Raw genomic sequence first — 21,136 nt, 5'->3', positions numbered from 1 at the left:
TTTCTTTTTGCCCTAAGGAAGCCTTTGGGAGCCTCAGGAGGAGAAGCAGGGAAGCTTTTAATAGTTTTTTAAAAATGGATTACTGCTTCTGGGATTGAGACCATTTGATTTGAGTTATGCTGGCATAAAAGTTACTCAAAGGATTTTATCCAGTATGAAATAATTATTCAGTCTTAATATATGATATGTACATATGTATATGTGAGGTACAGAATAGTATTGGCATTGAACAGTTTCTCTCCCTCATTTTTTTCTCCACAGGCACGGTATCGGGAAATGCCAGAACCAAAGTTTATGTATGGCAGCCATTACTCCTCGCCGGGTTATGTTCTGTTTTATCTTGTCAGAGTTGGTAAGGCATCTGCAAAGATTCTCCTGAGCATGTGGTAGCGAAGCTTGATTAAACTGGCTTGATATCTCACCTCTCTTCTTCCACAGCACCAGAATACATGCTTTGTTTGCAAAATGGAAAATTTGACCACCCTGACAGAATGTTCAACAGGTTTGTTTGGAAGCTTTTGGGCGAGTTCAGTTTTGCTGGGTTGGTGACACAAAACCCTTGCCTTAAGAGAAGTCACTTCTAAAACCTTTTTCTTCTCTATGCTGTTCTTATCCAGTATTGCAGAAACCTGGAAGAATTGTTTAGATGGGGCAACAGACTTCAAAGAGGTAAACAGCCTGTTTGTACTTCAGTCTGCACTGATCAGTTATTTCTGGTGTTTAATGATAACCCTAGACATGCATGTTGATACACAATCAGGAAGCAGATTAACACCCCCCCCCCAATCTTAGGGACTTATCAGAGTTTTATCAGAACTTTTGTCTGAAAGAAGCTATAATTCAAATGTAGAACATGTACTTTGGATGAAGGCCTTAGAAGGATTAAAAATGATATTGGACTGATAGCCTGACGTATTGATGTTCTGTATACAGTGGTGCCTCGCTTAACGGGCACTCCGTTTAGCGACGAAACCGCATAGCGACACATTTTTTGCGATCGCTTTGCAATGTTTCCTATGCGGTTTTTTCTGCTTTGCAATGATCGGTTCCCTGTTTCGCTTACCAATCATCACAAAGCGATGATTTTTAACAGCTGATCGGCGGTTCCAAAATGGTAAACAAAATGGCCGCCCGCTGTGTTTTCGCGTGGATTCCTCGCTTTAGAGGCAGCAAAAATGGCGGCACTATGGAGGATCTTCGCTCAACTGTGAGTTTTAAGCCCATAGGAATGCATTGAAGGGGTTTCAGTGCGTTTCTATGGGCTTTTTAAAATCACATAGCGACGTTTTTGTTCTGCAGCGATTTCTGCGGAACGGATTAATGTCGCTATGCAAGGCACCACTGTAATTTGATTCTTAATGGGGATAGTTTTGCTATGTTGCCTTTCCTTAAGTTTGTTGAATGTGCAAACAACACGCTTTGGTGCTAAATTCATTCTGTTGAAAGTAAATTTCATTTATTGCCATTGAACTGACTGCCAAGGTATACATGTACATGGCCAGGAGTGTCATCCTGTTTTTTCCACTTGACGTGTCATGATTTATGGTAAAAATCAGCCAGACTTTGAGATACCTTTTTTGGAACACTGAAGTCCATTGTGTGATCATATCTGAGTGTTCAGTAAGATTTTTCTCTGTGCTCGGTTTGCTACAGTATTATAAGCATACTCCTATTTTAGCACTTAACAGTTCTGTTCACCTTTTTTATTTGCTGCAGTTAATTCCTGAATTCTATGAAAATGATCCCAGTTTCTTACTAAATAGTCTAAAACTGGATTTGGGGAAGACACAAGCAGGAAAGGTGGTTGACAATGTAGAGCTGCCTCCTTGGGCCACAGGTATATCACATTTCAGGTGTATCTAGAAATCGGGTTTCTCAGTTTAGAAGCAGAGCTGTTCCTCCTTTGAGGCAGAGTGAGAGGGCCATCTCTTGGGGCAGATACCAGGAGTTGAACAACACTAGTGTTCCTCCTCTTCCTGGATGAGGAGTCCCTGACAATTTTGGTTCACACCCTTTTTCTCTCATGGATCAACTATTGTAATGCTGTCTATGTGGGGCTTTTCTTGAAGCTGACCTGGAGATTACAACAAGTGCAGATTTTGGCAGCCAGGTTGATTACTGGAGGGAGGAAGTTTGATCATACATCCCTAGTCCTGACTTGCCTGCACTGGTTACCTGTTGTGTCGTGGGCCAGCTTCAAAGTGTTAGTTTTACCATACAAAGCCCTTAACATTTTAGGATCTTGCTACTTTTTGAAGCATTTCTTCTACAGAAATGCTGCCTGCACCAACCCTTGGCCTCACTCTTGTGGGTGAACACGCTGAGGGAGGCAAGGAAGGCTTCAACCAGAATGTAGACCTTCTTTGTTGTGCCCCACACACACTTTGGAATGGTCTTCCACTAGAGATCCAGCAGGCCTTCTCCTTCCAGTGTTTTAAAAGACAGCTAAAAGCTTTACTATTTAGAGAAGCCTTTAAGGATATTTCCCCCCTCAGTTAGTGTACTCTTTGACCCTGTGCCACCTGAAGGCTGTTGCCATCATTTGGTTCTATTTGGTTCGTTTACTTTTTTTTTATGAGTTTGGGGTTTATTGTCTATTTATGATGTTGGGGAATATTGGTTAGGGATAGGGTTCATAATATATATTGTAATGACCACCCAGAGTAGTGGTCCCACTAAATTTGGCAGGATATAGGAGCCAGCAGTCAATCAGTCAGTCAGTCAAGTAAGTTCTGAGGAAATAACTTCTGTCTTCTTTTTAACTAGAGATGGGAAATGTTTGGGCTTTTGGTGCTGTTCCTCCCAGAGGCAGGCAGCCAAAATAGCAATTGAGAGTATTTAAAAAAATAGAGGAGCTTCCCAGCTTTGCTTTTTATCTTAATTTCATTCCTTGTGCTTCCAAAATAGTGCTCATCACTTTTTTGAGTAAGAATACATGCCAGTAAGAGGTGTGGGTGTTTTGAATCCTGAATTGATATAAAGCCCAAAAACCTTTGTGGTGCTGATTAATAGTACATCCCAAAGTATCTAGAGGGCTTCTTTTCCAATGAATGTTTAAATAAAAGAGATGGGGCAGAAAAAAAAATAGAGGTTTGTTCTAAAGTGGCCTTTGGCATCATCTGCTTTAGATGCTGCTGATTTCCTCCAGAAGAGCCGAGATGCTTTAGAAAGCCAGTATGTGTCTGAACATCTCAATGAATGGATTGACTTAATCTTTGGCTACAAGCAGAAGGGAAATGAAGCTATTACTGCTCAGAATGGTAAGATGCTAAACTTTTGTTTTTGTGTAAAATTTGCCAGAACATTTCCTGTACTGACAATTTCTCTTTCATTTCTAACCATTGTTAGGCATGATAAGCCTAATTTACCATGCCTAAAAAGTCACATGGTCACCGTGGGTTAGAGGTGACTTGACGAAACATAATGACAACAAGCTTAATTTAAGAACTTTTAACAGCACAACCATATATGTAGGTTTAATTGTATTCATAGGGATTATAATTGTGGTTATGTAAGCTTGCAGTCCTTTAATGATTTCAGTGACTTCAGTAATATTCTTGAATAGTGAGACTTTATAATATTAATACATGATTTAATATGCTTAACTAGTTAGATTAGTATCATGAGTCCTGTTTTTTGTCAGAAGGGCAAGGAACAGATTCAACAAGCAAGGTATATTTTGACAGTGACAGCTAATCTTACTTTAAATAAGGAAAATACTTCTGTAATGTATCCCATTTTTATCTAGGAAAGAGGAAGGACTAAATAAACTTGCACGATTTTACTAAGCCACTGTGAGTTAGTCATGTGCTCCTTTTAATATGTGAGTAAAATCTCTATATCAATACTTTCTATAAATTTTCAACTTGTCATTTTTTTCCTTATTCCTTTTTAGTATTTCATCCATTAACCTATGAAGGAGGAGTGGATTTAAACAGGTAACTGAGTATCAATAAAGAAGGGATGGAGCTTTAATGAATTCCTTTGCTTCTTGGATCAGCCTTTTTTTTAACATTAAGCTTTCTTTATCTCTCTGGAAAGATGGGAGGCTTGCTTGATGCTGAATCACAAAGAGAGCCAGGCATCGTAATTCATTCTTAATTACTTCACTCCCTTGAATATTGATCCTTAGGGCCAGAATCTTCTTGCCCATTTATGCTTGGGAAGGCAGTTGCATAAGTCCTGACCGCAAATTGCAGGGTGCTGGTTGCATTCCTGAACACGTCTACGAATGGACCCTCAATTCCAATTCCTTAAACCAGTCATTCTCAACCTTCCCCACCACCACGGCCATAACCACAATATGAGAGAAATATAAGTTGAATGAGGATTGTATACATTGCATAACAAACGTTAAAAGGTGGTATGTAAAGAATTCTTTCCAGTCTATGGTCCCCTTCAAATGTGCCATGGCCCTTCAAGTAGCCATATGCCCCTGTTGAGAATGGCCCTTCAAGGAGCCATATGCCCCTGTTGAGAATGGCTGATTTCCTCCAGAAGAGCCGAGATGCTTTAGAAAGCCAGTATATGTCTGAACACATTCTTTCCAGTCTATAGTCCCCTTCAAGGAGCCATATGGCCCCTGTTGAGAATGGCTGCCTTAAACAGTGGTCTGTGACATAGGGAATATTAAGTATGAACCTCCCCATTATAAATCTTTTAAGGCTTTGTGATGAAGTAATTTTGTTGGCAGTTCAGATGACAATGTTGCAAATTTCATTTTTCAGGTGTAGAATCCATAATTTTGGCATACCGTGTAAATGAGAAAAAGGAAGGTTGTGCACGTGCGGTCATAATGTCTGAATTTGTGAAATGTTATTTATGTGATCAGTTAAGGAAGTATGCTGTTCTGATTAATTTATCCATGTGATTATAACAGCATTTAAACTGGAGGTAAAAAATACTTCAGAACCTGCCTTTCTTGTTCTCAGAAATAGTAATTTGCTTCATCTTCTGAAGAACTGATGGGGAGGGGGGCCCTGCATGTGTGTACTGACTGGATATAGCACAACTTCATATGTTGCCTTTTTCTTTAATTTCTTGTAGTATTATGGACCCAAATGAGAGAGTGGCTTTGTTGACTCAGATCTTAGAGTTTGGGCAGACTCCAAAACAGCTGTTTACTATCCCTCACCCTCGGAGGATAATCCCAAAGGTCAGAAGGTTATCTCAAGCATCTAGTCGCAGCCTTTCTACCACTGAATCTCCAGGTAAATTTGCAAGTTGCACCATGGATTTGATGTTTTAACTGCTTTGATTTTACCTATATCATCTTGTTTGGCAACGTAAGACTCCTAATGATTAAGGGCTCCTTGAGAAATGTGATAGTGTTTCCTTTGATGAAAAGTTACTTTATCAGTAGGTGAAGACTTTCCTCCTGAAGATCGGAGCGAGAAGGGCTATTACATGGTGTAACCTCCTAGGACTTTCCAATCCTAGAGGAATGATGTGGAGCTTTTGGCTCTTCTGTAGACAAAGGAGCAATTTTCTTTTCCCATGTTTCACCCTGTTTTCTGGTTAATTCCGTTTCTGGCTCTCCAACAAAGATTGTAAACTTTTAACCTACTGGTTATTTGGGAGTATGACTTCCACTCTCCCTTGTTATTGGTCAGTGTATTTGGGATCTTGGAAGTTGTAGACCAAAACATCTGAAGGGCCAAAGGTTCACCAGCTGTGGAAGGTTATTTGATGGAGCTCATTTCTCCTCCGACGTCCATATTGGCTACACTAGTATGTTGCCACAAAATGTTTTGGGGTTGGAACACCTGTAGAAGTATAAGAAATAGTAAAGAATCTAAATTTTGCCTGTTTCCTTAATTGTAGCCAGTTTGCTTTATGATACTGTGGTTCAAAATGTCTACCACCTTGGTAGTAGGCTCCCTGGGTTAAAATGCTCTTGGCTGCTGCTATAAGTGCTAGGTTGTGATGGCTAAGATACTAAATATCCAGGACCTGATCCTGGATGAAGGCAGTGACCTGTATTGCACTACACAGACTTGGCTGGATGAAATGGGAGGGGTAAATCTCTCTTAAGTCTGCCCCTCCAGATTCTCTGTGCAGCAGCCCGCAAGATGTGGAAATGGGGAGACAGATTTTCAACCATCTGTCATGGTTCCAATATCCCTCACCACACACTATGTTCCCCTGTTTGTTTGGTTTTGAGAATGTGTATCTGAAGGTGGATGCTAGTAAAATTCTGTTGACGTGCTGCCCACTGTGTTGCACAACAGTCTCCCTTCCTGAGCAGTAGAGGCCAGCATCATTAGCTTTCTTCTGTGTCTTTAGATGTGTAATGCATGGCTAAACAGGGCCAAATACCTTATTGCTGCCAGTTACTCATTTGCTTTTTGCCAATTCAGGACAGCTTTCTCTGTCTGGTTCTTTAAAGGACAATCCATGGCAAACTATGGAATCCCTACAAGATGGAAGCACATGTATGTTGCAATCTGTTAAAAATAACTAGGAAGGACTTTGTTTTTTGTTTCAAAACAACTTTGATCCACTGAGCTATCCTCATTGCTAATTCTCTCCCAGGTTTTTAGTAGTTTTCCCTCTCATTCCTCTGGGCTGCTGCTCTTTTCTAAGGCCCAGTGTCAATGCCACAAGGCCGTTGCTTGTCTTGACTCTGAATAGATGCTGGTAAGGCCGCACCTGGAGTATTTATTGCATATAGTTCTGGTTGCTACACCTCAAAAAAGACATAGTTGAACTGGAAAAGGTGCAGAAGAGAGCAGCTAAAATGATTACTGGGCTGGGACACCTACCTTATGAGGAAAGACTACAGCATTTGGGACTCTTCAGAGAAAAGGCGCCTGAGGGGGGACATGATTGAGATGTATTTCCCTCTCATGCAGTGCCAGAACCAGGAGACATCCACTCAAATTGAGTGTTGGGAGAGTGTGAGAACAGACAAAAGAAAATATTTCTTGACCCAGCGTGCTGTTAATCTGTGGAACTCCTTGCCACAGGATGTGGTGATGGCATCTGGCCTAGATGCCTTTAAAAGTGGATTGGACAGGCTCCTGGAGGAAAAGTCAATTGCAGGTTATAAACCATGATGGGGATATATAATCTCCAGGCTTAAAAGGAAGGTACCTCGAAATGCCAGATGCAGGGGAGGGATATCAGGAGACAGGTATCTGGTTATTTTGTGTGCTCCCAGAGGCATCTAGTGGGGCCACTGTGAGATACAGGAAGCTGGACTAGATGGGCCCTTGGCCTGATCCAGCAGGGCTCTTCTTATGTTCTTATATCTTAAATCTTTATTCTTTAAAAACAGATTACTTGTATTCTAATTTCTAACTTGATTACTACTTCAATTTCAAAACCGTAAGTTTCGTAATATGGCTTCAGAGAAACCATTTTAGATAGAACATTTAAATGATTTTACTGTACCTTTAAAACAATAACAAAAATGTTATGTTATTTGTTAGCATTCAGAGTTTACTTCAAGTTTGTATCTTGGTGTAATTTTTTTTTCAATTGCAAAACAGATGTTGCTGCCGTTAATGTTGAAAGAAACTGATATTAAATCTCTTACTTTGACAAATATTTTTGCAGTTGAGACTTGTGTAGTGGAGCATCCCATTAAGACTTGCATTAATGCAAAACAACGTATTCATTTTTCTTCTGGTTATATGTGAATAGTGGTCAGGGAAATTGACAAATGTCGGTCAGGGAGAGTCAGGGAAACGAAAAAATAAAATTTGAGTAGCAACCCTAGGAGGTATTTGATGCATGCTTTAATTGTACCTGTATGGATTTCTGTAATGTGCTGTACATTGGCTGGCTTTTGAAGAGTGTTGAGAAACCACAGCTGATCTAAAACACTGCAGCCAGATTGCTTACCAGAGCCACTGACACGGATCATGTAACTCCCTTTACAGCAGCACCATTGTCTGCCACTCCATTTCTGGATCTAATTCTGAGTGCTAGTTATGACCTATAAAACCCTATGTAGCTTGAATCTTGAACCACATCTCCCCATATCGCTTCCCTGTGGTATCTGCCTTAAATTCTCCAGGGGAGGCCCTTATATTGGTCCCACTGCCTTGCAGGGATATTTGATGGGTATATGCAAGAGAGGCCGTTTGGATAGCTGCTGCCAGCTTGCAAACTACCCTTCTTTGGGATCCTCCGTTCTATCCTTACAGCAGCAAATGAAAACTTTTCTCTTTTTTAAAAGCAGGCTTTTAGTTACTGATTTAGATGGCTAAAAGGCTAAACTTTTTGTGGAACACTGTACATCTTGCTGTATTTTTTTCCTATGTGTTTTAAAAGTATTTTAAAATCAGTAGTTTTTAAAATGGGTACCCAGTGTGGTATAGAGGCTAGAGTGATCGACTCAGGGGGCTTTGTTTTGAATCTCTCTTCAGCCATGGAAGTTCACTGGTGTGGAACTGGTAAAACCACTCCTTAAATATAAGTTACTATATAGTCTTTTAAACTTAATATATATTTAACTGTTTTGGTGTCAAAATGTATTGTATTTTAGCTTCATTTGTTGTTTTTAAATCATTTATGATCCATTTTTATCCCTACAAAAGGATAGAGGTGGCACAGAAATAAATAAATAAATAATACATAGTTATTCTTCTATTGCTTCTCCCTCCCATTCGGTTTGCATGTGTTTGTATTGTTCTTCTGACACACACTCCTTTATCCCAGTTTCTCCAAGTGAAGAATCGTTTGAAGATCTAACAGAGGAAAGTATCGTGCTTGCCTGGAACAACATGGCCAGATTAAAACTGCATGAGAAACACAAGATTCATAAAGGGTACATTCTATAAAACATTTGAAAGGGGTGGTATACCTAATGGAGCAGTAAAATATTTTGGAGCTAGTAATATCAGCATGGAATTGTTGTATGGGAAGAGGTAACATTTGAGATGTCTTGTAAGAGTGGAGGGGCTTTGTTTTTGCACAGCACAGTGCAAAGACTGGGTGAAACACCGTTGTACATGTGCCATTGCAGGTGCTTAATTGACAATATTTTTACCCTTCATGTTTGTTAATTTAAAAAATAAGCTAAGAGCTACCATTAATAGTTCAGATGTAATACAAAAGCAGAAGTAGCCGAAGACCAACTTGACAAGGCAGTCATGGAAAATACCTACTGGAAAATATACTTCTTAGACATTAAAGTGATTCTTAGGATTCTGAAATCCCAGCTGCAGAAGTCAAAACCAATGCTTTCAACCAAATGTAGAAACAAATGTGTAGGCTGTAGAGATGATTAACATTGTTGTTAATGATTCACATAGCAACAGGATTTAGAGGCCATTATTAGGAAGCTCACATTGCCATCGCAAAGTGGACATTAGTGGACCCCACTTGTCTTGGGTTGTAATGGTGGCAGGGAGAAACACAAGTTCACGATCAATGGAGAGTCATAATTCCAAACTTTCTGTTGGAATTATGTACTCTAAGCAAATGATGATTTCTTTAATGTATGCTGAAGACTTCCAAGGTGTAGCCCTTGGTGCATTTATTTAGGGGGATATCCCGTGGTACTCGGTGAACTTGTGTCCAAGTAACAGATGTGTTCTTTCTGTACTACATAAGATGTGTTGAGGATTACCTTGTCAGATATTTACCCAATGTTTGTGCAATGTTTTGTTTTGAGCAGGACAATCACAGGAATTGCTGTGCCTTCCAGTCCCAGCCTATCTGCTGTGTTCACTACATCTCAAGGTAGGTGGTCTTGTTTTTGTGCCTCCGTATAGTGAACACCTCTCCATTGCTGAGCATAAACTGGCCTCCCACTTGTGTTGACTGCTGCTTGGGCACATTCTGCTTTTGATGCTGCAGGTTTATAGCTGCCATGATTAGCAGTCAGGTTCCTTGCCTTGCAAGCCCTTCCTTGACAGAGTGCAACATTTATTCACCTTTCTCCTGATGTTATTGCCACGAGGCATTTCAACATCATCAATTAAGGGGAATGGCACCAGGCTGCTGAGTTTAGAGACATATTTTACATCAAAGGTGACTTAAACTAATTCAGGCTTACTGAGCAGAAGCTACTCTGGCACCTTGGGAGAAGCCTTTTCCCAGAGTTCTGTTCAGTATCTCTTAACAGGGTATGGCATGTTAACAACCGAAGCAACTGTTGTAAATTAGCAGAAGAAAGCTAGACTTCACAACAGCTGCCAATTCAAAGAGCAGACATATTTTACCATTCTGACCAGGAAAAAAAACGAGAGAGAGTACCTTTGGCTATCTTATTTTTTTAAAAAAGACAATCTTACCCCATATAAGCATTATTCAGTTTTACCATCTGAGGATTAGTAGAATTTTCTGAGGACAATATAGGCCACTGGTTCTTAACCTTGGGTTACTCAGGAGTTTTGGACTGCAACTCCCAGAAGCCTTCACCACCAGCTGTCCTGACTGGGGTTTCTGGGAGTTGCAGTGCAAAAGCATCTGAGTAACAAAGGTTAAGAACCACTGATATAGGCAATCCATTTGACTGGATAATAGAGTTTATTGGCGTCCATTATTCTTTAAGCGGAATTCTAGTTTTAAACCCTGTTGATTTGACTTTCTCAGCAAGGGGGAAATTAGCGGTGCCAGTAAATGCAGCCTCGTTTTCATTCATATTTTCTCATGATTTGTGTTAGATTCAACCTTGAAGATGTTTTCTACAGCGTCAAAAATGCTTCAAAGGAGTGTATCTTTCTCAAACATGGTCAGTGCTTTTAATATTTTGCAGTGTTCTTTGGCTGTTGAGTGCTAGTTAGATAGTTCAGTGAGTTAGGAACCAGGTTGGGAGTTCAGTTCACCACTGAGCCTCTTGTGCAGTAGAACCAGGCTGTGTGGCCTTGGACAAGCTGCAGAGTCCCAAGATGACCCCAGAAGAAGGGAACGGTGAATTACGTCCGAGTATTTTATGCCAAGAAAACTCTTAAAAGAATTTCCATAAATCATAATTGACATGACAGCACATCATCATCATAGCTTTTGAACCTGCAGAGTGGCCTTTGTCAAATATAATCTGAATGAAATGCTTTTCATTTTTGTATTTGGGTATTGGTAGCCTTCTTTTCTATTTATTTATTTATTTATTTATTGTATTTATACCCCGCCTATCTAGTCATTTCGACCACTCTAGGCGGCTGTTAAATCTAGTTAAATCCGGATGTACTGTATGCTGCCAACTATTGGCTTGTCACATGTGACAAGAGCCAGGTTCCCTCTGTAGTCCAGTGGCCCCTAAACTGTATCAATTTTTTTTGTTTTACAACTGTTGGGGTGAGTAACGTAGGATGCAGGCAGGGCAAAATGCAAAATCCCAAGGGTGTTTTGTCAGCATCTTCATGGTTTTTTTAAAGATCTAGGCTGTTCTACATAAGCCCAGTGCTCTGTCAACCAACAAATTGAGGTTACAGCTTGCCGCACCAAGCTCCCTTTTATTTGGTAAAGCTGTTAGCCCTTTCGGTTTAGCTTCATAAAGAACTTTACATGTGCATGCATAACAAGTACCAAATGAAAATATGTGTTCTTCTGAGGGGCAAAAACTCCACTAGCAGAGATCTATCTTGCTGTTTATTGTTTTCCCATGTACAGCTTTGTTTTATTTAACAATGTGTTGTTACTAAGCATGCTGAAACAATTTGGTTTGGTTGTTACAACAGGATAGCATTTTCAAATCCTAGGGTACACATGATACTTGTAACAAAACTGCCTCAAATTTTAGTCCATGGTGTTCTTGCAGGTTTGTCATTAAACTGAATTCTGTGTCTTCTTTATGTCCTAGGCCTTGTCATCTTGTTTAATCCCACCGGGTGATACCACTGTTGTATGTTCTTCCTGGGACAACAATATGTATGTTATCTTTATTTTTATCTATATGAATATGTAGTACAATTTCATAACTGCTTTATGAATGCTTTGTTTAGGCTAGAGAAGTGAGGTCCATTCAGTCTTGCATCAATTTGCAGTCTAAAATAAAAGTTATATGCGAAATATTCATAGACATCCCCCTTCTCTTTTTTTTTCCTGTTAGCTATTTTTATTCAATAGCCTTTGGAAGGCAGCAGGACGTGTTAATAGGTCATGATGATGCTGTCAGTAAGATCTGCTGGCACAACGATTGTTTATATTCTGCATCCTGGGATTCAACTGTAAAGGTAGGTTGTGTTCTTCACTTGCTCTAAATTTGTAGTGAAAGCAGTGGAATGAGCACTACCTGTTATTGTAGTTCTTACTATTTTGAGCAAGGATCATAAACTTGTCAGGGCCTGTGGCTGGATATGACTTTTCAAAATGGTAAAACAGTTGAATTGCCACTGCAACCAAAAGCCTCTTATGTGAATTTTTTTAAAGAAGGTACAAATTGTAAACAACAAAATTAAAACCCAAACCACAATCCCCCGCTCTTTATAATTCCAGGTGCAGATTTGAGTCCTGCAAATTAATGTCAGCTATCCTGTATGGTTTTAGTAAGGACTGCGATGTGGAAGTTACATTAACTTCTCTGTAGTCTCATGTGCTTGTTTGTTTCCTGCCAATATAAGACTAACGGGAGTGGGGATGTGGGCATTCTCAGAAGGTCTCTCTGCTCACTGTATGTCACCATGCACCTGGAACTATACTAGATCTTTGCTGTTGTGCATGACATTCTGCAGAGGGCTTTGTAACTGCCTTCAGCTGAACATATCTACAGAATTTCCATGATTAGTATCCCTGTCAATTTCTGACACAGCTATCTATGTGAGGTCATTCAGGACCAAGGTTTATTTTATTTATTTATTTAAAACATTTATAGCCTACCTTATATTGCAATATCTCAGGACGGGTTACAGAACCATATAGGACAATTTACAATTGTAACAGTTTAAAACACATAAAATTAAAGCATTAAAACCATTGCAGGCCAAGATCTTTAATTCTCAAAGGCTCCAATAAATAAGCATGTTTTGATTTGGTGCTGAAATGATGCCAGTGTCAGCACCAGTTGAACCTCCAAGGGGAGGAAATTCCACAGCTGGGGTGCTATGGGTAAGAAAGCCCTTCCTTGCACAGTGGTGCCTCGACTTACAAATGTCCCAACTTATGACCATTTCGAGTTACAACCACCTCTGGCCGCAAAATTTTGCTTCTACTTGCGACCGGGGCTTTGAGTTACGACAGAAAAAAAAAAGGTGGGGGGAAAGGCAAGGAATTCAAATCTACTAACTGTTGGTTGGTGAAGAGACTACTTCTTTGTAGCTTTCGCCCCAACAGTTACAGTTTGTGCATCGAATGAGGCTTCAGACTGCCTGGTGTTGCGTTGTGCTTCTGAGTAAGTACATTTACAGGGTTTTGTAGGGTGGGTTTGGGTTGGGGGGGGTTATGTTTCTGTGCTGTGATGCTGCTCCTTCACTGGTGAGTGATTTCATCCAGAACAGGTCTCATCCCCAACTCCCAGACCTGAAAACAACTGAACCACAGTGCCTCTGTCTTGTTGGTATTCAGCTATACTTTATTGGCCCTTATCCAGCCCCTGATAGCCTCCAGATGTTAGTCCAGCACCTACAGTGCCCCAGCTTACCACAACAAAAAGGCAAAGTAGATCTGTCATCAGCATATTGTTCGCAAGCACCTCATAGCTCAACCACACGTTTAGCCCTATGCAAGTTCAGGAGGATGTCCAGACAGCACCGCAGTGATGCTTGTTTCTTACAGTGTCTTTAACATGCTGGATGTCTGGCTATACGGCATGTTCCTAGTATTTCCCATGCTACTGGCCAGTTATTCCTGGTGAACAGAGGCACAGCAATTTTCCATGCAACAGGAACTGACATGAATTGACATGCCAAGTTGGTATTCACATCATAGAATGCAAGCAGTTTCAGGTGGTTGCTAACGTATACTATTTGGTTTGGGAACACAGACTTGGCCACTCTGTTTCTTTTCCGAATTCAGGTACCAGCAGGATTATGTTGCAGCACGTTGATCAAGCTTTAAAATAGATGTATAATGGTGCTCAAAATGTTTGAAGAGAATATGTGAGCAAATCACTGAAAATTAGCTTAATTTTTCAAGTTATCTCCTACTTTATTACAGCTGTCACAAACGGGTAAGGAGAAGTTTATGTCTGCCTCAAATATTTCTGTTCTAGGTGTGGCGTTGCATTCCTTCTGAAGTATTGGGCAGCAAGAAACGTTTTGAATTGCTTGCTGAATTAGAACACGATGTTAGCGTGAGTATGAAAATGTGTGCATGCATATTTTTTGATATGCAAAATGTTGTTTCAAATTGTTTCAAGCCTCAACATAATCAGATATTGGGGAAGGAGCAGGGGAAGTCTGTATGAAAGTTGGTTTTGAAGATGTATAGCCAAAGGAGAGGTATTGAAGTACACTGTGTTTCTCAGAGGAAAAAGAGAGAGAAGCTTCCACCCAAAATAAAATTACAGTCAAAATGCTGTAATAATAAAAGGAGGCTCTATTCCTGATGACATGTGCAGGCACATTTGTGTTTGATGTATTTATACAGTATTTGCATTTGTCTGTTAAAATAAAAACACCTTTATCTGGGATTTTCTTCATGAAGGTTTTTTTTTTTTGATTAGTCAAAATATGTCTCATTTTTCATGCTCAAAGAATGTATTTACAATATTTATCTGTTCCTTGTCTCAAGAAATATATAAATACTTTGGTTGAATTGGATTACTGAAATAAGAATGAACAACAGTATGAGAATATAGTAATAACTTCTTTCAATCACTGCCAAAAAAAACCCTGGTAGAGACTTCACGCAGCTGTAGTAAATTTTGCTGGTAGTAAAAAGTATGCATTACTTCAATCCTGAAGACAAAAGCACAAGAATTTTACCTGGCTGTTCAGGCAGATGTGTGTTGATCTACAAAGAATGGATGAGATGGGACCTCTTCTGCTATTCTGTGCTATTAGTTCCTCATGCTGTGTGGTTGCTCTTGTTCGCTGCATATGTCAGCATGGCTAATCTAATCGTCATCAAATCTCTGCTGTTGAACTTGACAGAATTAATATGTAGGTTTAGTCTTAAAATATAAGTTCTGCACCTAGCTCTATAGAGATAGAAACTTCTGGCTTGGATTCTAAATGGCCATTTGCTGTTGTATTGGAAAGGACTGTAACACATTGGGAGGTTCCTGCTTGCAAAAATGGGTTAGTGATTTTCTTCCAGAGTCCCTTCTGTCCAACGAGGCCTTAGAAATAGCAGAGAGGAGAAGGGAAGCAAAATGCAAGGGAGATAGGGAAAGTTACAGAAACTTGAATTCAGACTTCCAAAGAATAGCAAGGAGAGACAAGAGGGCCTTCTTAAATGAACAATGCAAAGAAATAGAGGAAGATAACAGAAAAGGAAAGACCAGAGATCTGTTCAGGAAAATTGGAGATATTAGAGGAACATTTTGCGCAAAGATGAACATGATAAAAGACAAAAATGGGAGGGACCTAACAGAAGCAGAAGACGTCAAGAAGAGGTGGCAAGAATACACAGAGGAATTATATCAGAAAGATTTGGATATCCCGGACAACCCAGACAATGTAGTTGCTGACCTTGAGCCAGACATCCTGGAGAGCGAAGTCAAGTGGGCCTTAGAAAGCCTGGCTAACAACAAGGCCAGTGGAGGTGATGGCATTTCAATTGAACTATTTAAAATCTTGAAAGATGATGCTGTTAAGGTGCTACATTCAATATGCCAGCAAGTTTGGAAAACTCAACAGTGGCCAGAGGATTGGAAAAGATCAGTCTACATCCCAATCCCAAAGAAAGGCAGTGCCAAAGAATGCTCCAACTACCGCACAATTGCACTCATTTCACACGCTAGCAAGGTTATGCTCAAAATCCTCCAAGGTAGGCTTCAGCAGTATGTGGACCGAGAACTCCCAGAAGTACAAGCGGGATTCCGAAGAGGCAGAGGAACTCGAGACCAAATTGCTAACCTGCGCTGGATTATGGAGAAAGCCAGAGAGTTCCAGAAAAATATCTACTTCTGCTTCATTGACTATGCGAAAGCCTTTGACTGTGTGGACCACAGCAAACTATGGCAAGTTCTTAAAGAAATGGGAGTGCCTGACCACCTTATCTGTCTCCTGAGAAACCTATATGTGGGACAGGAAGCAACAGTTAGAACTGGTCATGGAACAACTGAGTGGTTCAAAATTGGGAAAGGAGTACGGCAAGGCTGTATACTGTCCCCCAGCTTATTTAACTTGTATGCAGAATACATCATGCGGAAGGCTGGACTGGAAGAAGCCCAAGCCGGAATTAAGATTGCCGGAAGAAATATCAACAACCTCCGATATGCAGATGATACCACTCTGATGGCAGAAAGTGAGGAGGAATTGAAGAACCTTGTAATGAGAGTGAAAGAGGAGAGTGCAAAAAACGGTCTGAAACTCAACATCAAAAAAACTAAGATCATGGCCACTGGTCCCATCACCTCCTGGGAAATAGAAGGGGAAGATATGGAGGCAGTGTCAAATTTTATTTTCCTGGGCTCCATGATCACTGCAGATGGAGACAGCAGCCCCGAAATTAAAAGACGCCTTCTACTTGGGAGGAAAGCGATGACAAATCTTGACAGCATCTTGAAAAGCAGAGACATCACCTTGCCAACAAAAGTCCGAATAGTCAAAGCTATGGTTTTTCCTGTCGTGATGTATGGAAGTGAGAGCTGGACCATAAAGAAAGCAGACCGCCGAAGAATTGATGCCTTTGAATTGTGGTGCTGGAGGAGGCTCTTGAGAATCCCCTGGACTGCAAGGAGAACAAACCTATCAGTTCTAAAGGAAATCAACCCTGAGTGCTCACTGGAAGGACAGATCCTGAAGCTGAGGCTCCAGTACTTTGGCCATCTAATGAGAAGAAAAGACTCCCTGGAAAAGACCCTGATGTTAGGAAGGTGTGACGGCAAGAGGAGAAGGGGACGACCGAGGATGAGATGGTTGGACAGTGTCTGCGAAGCAACCAACATGAACCTGACACAACTCCGGGAGGCAGTAGAAGACAGGAGGGCCTGGCGTGCTCTGGTCCATGGGGTCACGAAGAGTCGGACACGACTAAACGACTAAACACACACCCTTCTCTTATGCTGTTCTGAAAGCTTCCATAAACAGATTTTCAAAGGTCACCAAAAGTTGCAGTGGAGAAAAAGGAGGCGCAAAAAAACAGTTCTTCCTCTCTACTTGAACCTTTTGGTCAATGGAGTTAATCCAGATTATTATATACATAGCCTTGAATGTTGTAAGTGCTCCAGGCATCAGTAAAAAATAATTTTTCATAGTAAAATTATTGCATGCCTTTTAAATACTTCATTGTACTTTTCTGTTGTGTTTTGAATGATGAGGAAGCAAATAATGTGTACTTAATTATTTAGGTCAATACAATCAACTTAAATGATGCATATACGCTCCTTGCATCAGGAACTAAAGAAGGGACCATTAGTATCTGGGATGTTACTACTGCCTCTGTGTTGCATCAACTTGCATGCCATTCAGGGACTGTCTCTGATGCTGCTTTTAGTCCTGGTATGTTGCATTAAAGCTTTCTAAAATATAAGTAGTGTGAAAGAAAATATTTCAGTCTGTTACTGAATCTGAATTCTCAATAGGAAACATAGAATTGCAGTGCAGCTCCATGCATTGACACATAGGATTAAGTTCTACTATATTCACACTGATACCCAGTGTGATGCAGTGGATAGAATGACAGACTAGGACTTTGGGGACTAGGGTTCAAATCCCAACTTGGCCATGGAAATTCACTGAGGGGGTGGAAGTAAAACCACTCCTTAAATATCTCACTTATCTTGAAAGCCCTGCTAGGGTCACTGTAAATTAGCTCCCAACGTGATGGCACATAGCTAGAGATGGGGATATTTGTATTCAAATACAAATATCCCCTATGCAGCTGGACCTGTCGAGGGTCCAACTCCCAGGACTGAATTGTCCACTCAAGACTTGCTACAGCTCCAGTCTCACTCGTCCTTCCAATGGTGCCTGGAGCTCATCTCTCTTCCTGTTCCAAGCAGGAAGATAGCGGTGCTCTGGGTGCCAGTGGAAAGACGAGCAGGACCATCACGGTGGCAAGACACATGAGTGGACAATCCGGTCCCAGGGGCCGGACCTTTGTTTGGTCCAGTTTCGTTGAGGATATTCATATTCATATCTGAATATCACCATCTCTACACATGAAATAAATATTCAATCAGACTTACTCCTAAATAGGTATACAAAGGATTGCAACCCTCATGATCAGTCAGTAGTCTCTCTTTGTAAGCTTTGGCCAAAATCCTGTTGCTTAGCATAATAAATTGCCTAGTGAATCAACTCCTCTGTATCATTGATTTATATGGGCACACTCTGTGACTTACTATACTTAAGTTGCCCGTTTGAATCAATGGATTTTGTGGAGATGACTCATGAAATCTCCATTGAGTCAGTGGGTCTACTTGAATGGGATTTATTAGGCTAAACAACAGGATTCTGACCTTTGTATGTTATCCTTACTTAAAATTGTGCAATTGAACAAAGGCAAAAAATTAACTAGTGCATGAAAACCATGATCATACTGACTGCCAGTGTTGGGTCAGCATTAGAGATGGGGGTATTTGTATATGAATATGAATACCCTCGCACAGGTGGACATGAGAGTCCCGCCCCCTGGGGCTGGACTGTCCACTCACCTGTCCACTGCTGCAGCCAGCTGCACACTCCCTTCCAATCACTCACAGTTGACTATCCACTCCTGGCAGAAGGAGCGAAGACGAGTCTCCCTGCTAAGCTGAAGAGTGGATCACCGACCTCAAGCTCCAGAGCGATTGGAAGGGAGAGCAGAGCTGCTGGCAGCAGTGGACATATGAATAGATGTTACGTCCAGCTGTGCGGGGGCATTCAGATACAAATACCCTCCTCTCTAGTCAGGATATTGATTGCTTGAAATACAAGAGAGATCCAGTCTCCTGTTTGATGACTTTTCTGTCATATCATTTTGGTTAAAAACCCGTGGTTCCTAGGTGTTTCTGGAATACAACTCCCTGGAACTCACCACATGCGGAAGGGGCTTCTAGAAACCTAAGGGTGATCAGGCTGGGTGCATGCGACTGTGCCTGCTAAAGCAAATTTCCTGAATTTCTCTCCCCCCCCCCCAAAAAAAAACCCACACTAGAATCTGTGAACTTTTGTGGTGTTTAAAACTGTTTAAAGTTTTAATTGACTGCTTGGTAAAGGCCAAGTTTAGTAGGCACCTTTCTTCATTACCCAGCTATTGAATAGCTAAATAGCAAAGCTTGTGCTGCCTGGTTTTTTATTCTTTACTCAATCAAGTGTAAAACAATACCCGTATAAAGAGCCTAGTACATCCAGGTGAGTGAATTTGGGATTTGTAAGCTTTGGCACAATCCTGTGGTTACCTGTTAAAACATAAATCCCAAAAACTATAATTGGCCCAGTGGGAGTAAAATATATGGTACTGGACACCATATGGTCTGTGCCAAATAAGTCCTCATTTTGGCAGTGTGATGAACTTGAATTAAATATCCACTACAGTTGTTTTGTTTTTTTAGATAGTCGACACCTACTAAGCACAGGAGATGATGGCTACTTCAAAGTTATGGATGTACAAACTGGAATGATTATATCTTCTGTGGCCACAGGACAACCCCAAAGGTAGCAGCATGTGGGAAATACATGATAAATCAATACTGATTGGAGTTCAGTTTCTTAGTCTAATGTCCACTTTGGTTAAGGAGCAAAACATAACTAAAGTCTTGTTAAGAGAGAGGGAGAGATGCATTTCAGTGTTTCTTGTACATTATGGGCTGTGCTACGTACTGTGTGGAAATAATGCTGCATAGAATTTTCTGTTCAAATGTGACTTACATTTACAGATGTTTCAAGTGGGATGGCAATACTGTTTTATCAGGAAGTCAGTCAGGAGAATTGCTTCTCTGGGATATAGTTGGAGGAAAAATAATAGAAAAAATCTCAGGACATGCAGGTATGTATTTGAAGGTCTCGATTTTAAGAAACATTTTCACACATTGGATTTGCCAGGAAATATGATATATCAATTCATACATTATTTTCCATTGTACCTCAGAGCCTAATACATTGTTGAGTTTGATCTTACCTTGAACATGGCAGAAGCCATCTTTCATATGACACTAAATGCTAGAACTTTAGATTTTTATCTTGCTGCTAGAGACCCAGTCCTGAAAACTATTGCAACTGTGACCTAAACTTAGGAGCAGACCTACATCCCTGAGCATCCCATCCCATGCCGTAACTTTGCGTATCAATTTGCTAAATCAGTTCACAAAGTCAGGCCACTTATCTAACCTCTCTGTCTTGTTTCTTCTTTAGGTGCTGTGACTTCTATGTGGATGAATGAACAATGTAGCAGCATAATCACTGGAGGAGAAGATAAACAAATCATGTTTTGGAAACAGCAATACTAAGTGCCTTCTTCCTAAAGATCAGTATTTAAAATGTTTTAATATGAACTTTTTAAAAGGACCTTGTCCACATCTGATGAAGCCTGCTGCAGTTTAGATAAAGAGCTTTGGCTGCCCCTTTCTCCTGTTGTTTAGCTGTAAGCTCTAAATATTAGTGTCAAAACTGCAATGTGTGCTTATATTTTGTTTACGGATGCCATTTCAGCTTGGAATGCTTGCCTAAATACTCAACTGAAAATAAAGACTTATTTTTATGTAATCAAAGTGTTGGGTTTTTTTTACTTTCTGTCCTGCTGACATACATGAATAATATCTCAACATCATGGAGATGAACATCTGGCCTTTGGCACATAAGACTGTATGAGGCCTACTATACTAGCCTTCTCTGAATTTAAAATGGCTGCTTTCTCAAAAATGCTTTACTTCAGAGTCAGCTGTAGTAGATACAACTCTTACTGTGCAAAGTGATGACTCTACATAAGGCACTGACACACCTTTGAAGTCCAGAATGTTTTATACATTGGTAAGAAAACAATTGGTTACCATTGAAGTATGTGTGACTTAAAGCACAAAAAAATTACTGATTAACTCACTTGCATGCAATAAGGGATACAAGCAGCAGTTTGACATTGCAACTAACCAAATAAAATTTAAATAGGAACAATGCCACTTTGTTGCGACTAAAAAATACAGCAGTTACGCGAAGTTATG

At 40.4% G+C, this 21,136-nt stretch overlaps 1 protein-coding gene across 2 annotated transcripts in view; it reads left to right on the top strand.

Moving 5' to 3' along the window:
* NSMAF (neutral sphingomyelinase activation associated factor) overlaps positions 1-20,689 on the top strand; it is a 44,988-nt gene extending 24,299 nt beyond the window's left edge. For both annotated transcript variants that reach the window (XM_072998955.2, XM_072998956.2), the window contains exons 15-31: positions 262-352; positions 439-502; positions 618-669; positions 1,717-1,837; positions 3,129-3,260; positions 3,896-3,938; positions 5,047-5,210; positions 8,668-8,776; positions 9,629-9,693; positions 10,620-10,687; positions 11,756-11,823; positions 12,005-12,128; positions 14,102-14,182; positions 17,348-17,498; positions 19,535-19,637; positions 19,859-19,968; positions 20,334-20,689. In XM_072998955.2, the coding sequence (XP_072855056.2) occupies positions 262-352; positions 439-502; positions 618-669; positions 1,717-1,837; positions 3,129-3,260; positions 3,896-3,938; positions 5,047-5,210; positions 8,668-8,776; positions 9,629-9,693; positions 10,620-10,687; positions 11,756-11,823; positions 12,005-12,128; positions 14,102-14,182; positions 17,348-17,498; positions 19,535-19,637; positions 19,859-19,968; positions 20,334-20,428 (1,641 nt within the window). In that variant the 3' untranslated portion in view covers positions 20,429-20,689. The remainder of the gene's footprint in view (positions 1-261; positions 353-438; positions 503-617; positions 670-1,716; positions 1,838-3,128; positions 3,261-3,895; positions 3,939-5,046; positions 5,211-8,667; positions 8,777-9,628; positions 9,694-10,619; positions 10,688-11,755; positions 11,824-12,004; positions 12,129-14,101; positions 14,183-17,347; positions 17,499-19,534; positions 19,638-19,858; positions 19,969-20,333) is intronic.
* Positions 20,690-21,136: the final 447 nt, after the last annotated feature.

The sequence above is a fragment of the Pogona vitticeps genome, chromosome 4, assembly GCF_051106095.1.
Source record: "Pogona vitticeps strain Pit_001003342236 chromosome 4, PviZW2.1, whole genome shotgun sequence".
Classification (NCBI taxonomy): domain Eukaryota; kingdom Metazoa; phylum Chordata; class Lepidosauria; order Squamata; family Agamidae; genus Pogona; species Pogona vitticeps.
The sequence above is the reverse complement of the archived record's forward strand: the minus strand, read 5'-3'. Positions and strand labels throughout refer to the sequence as shown.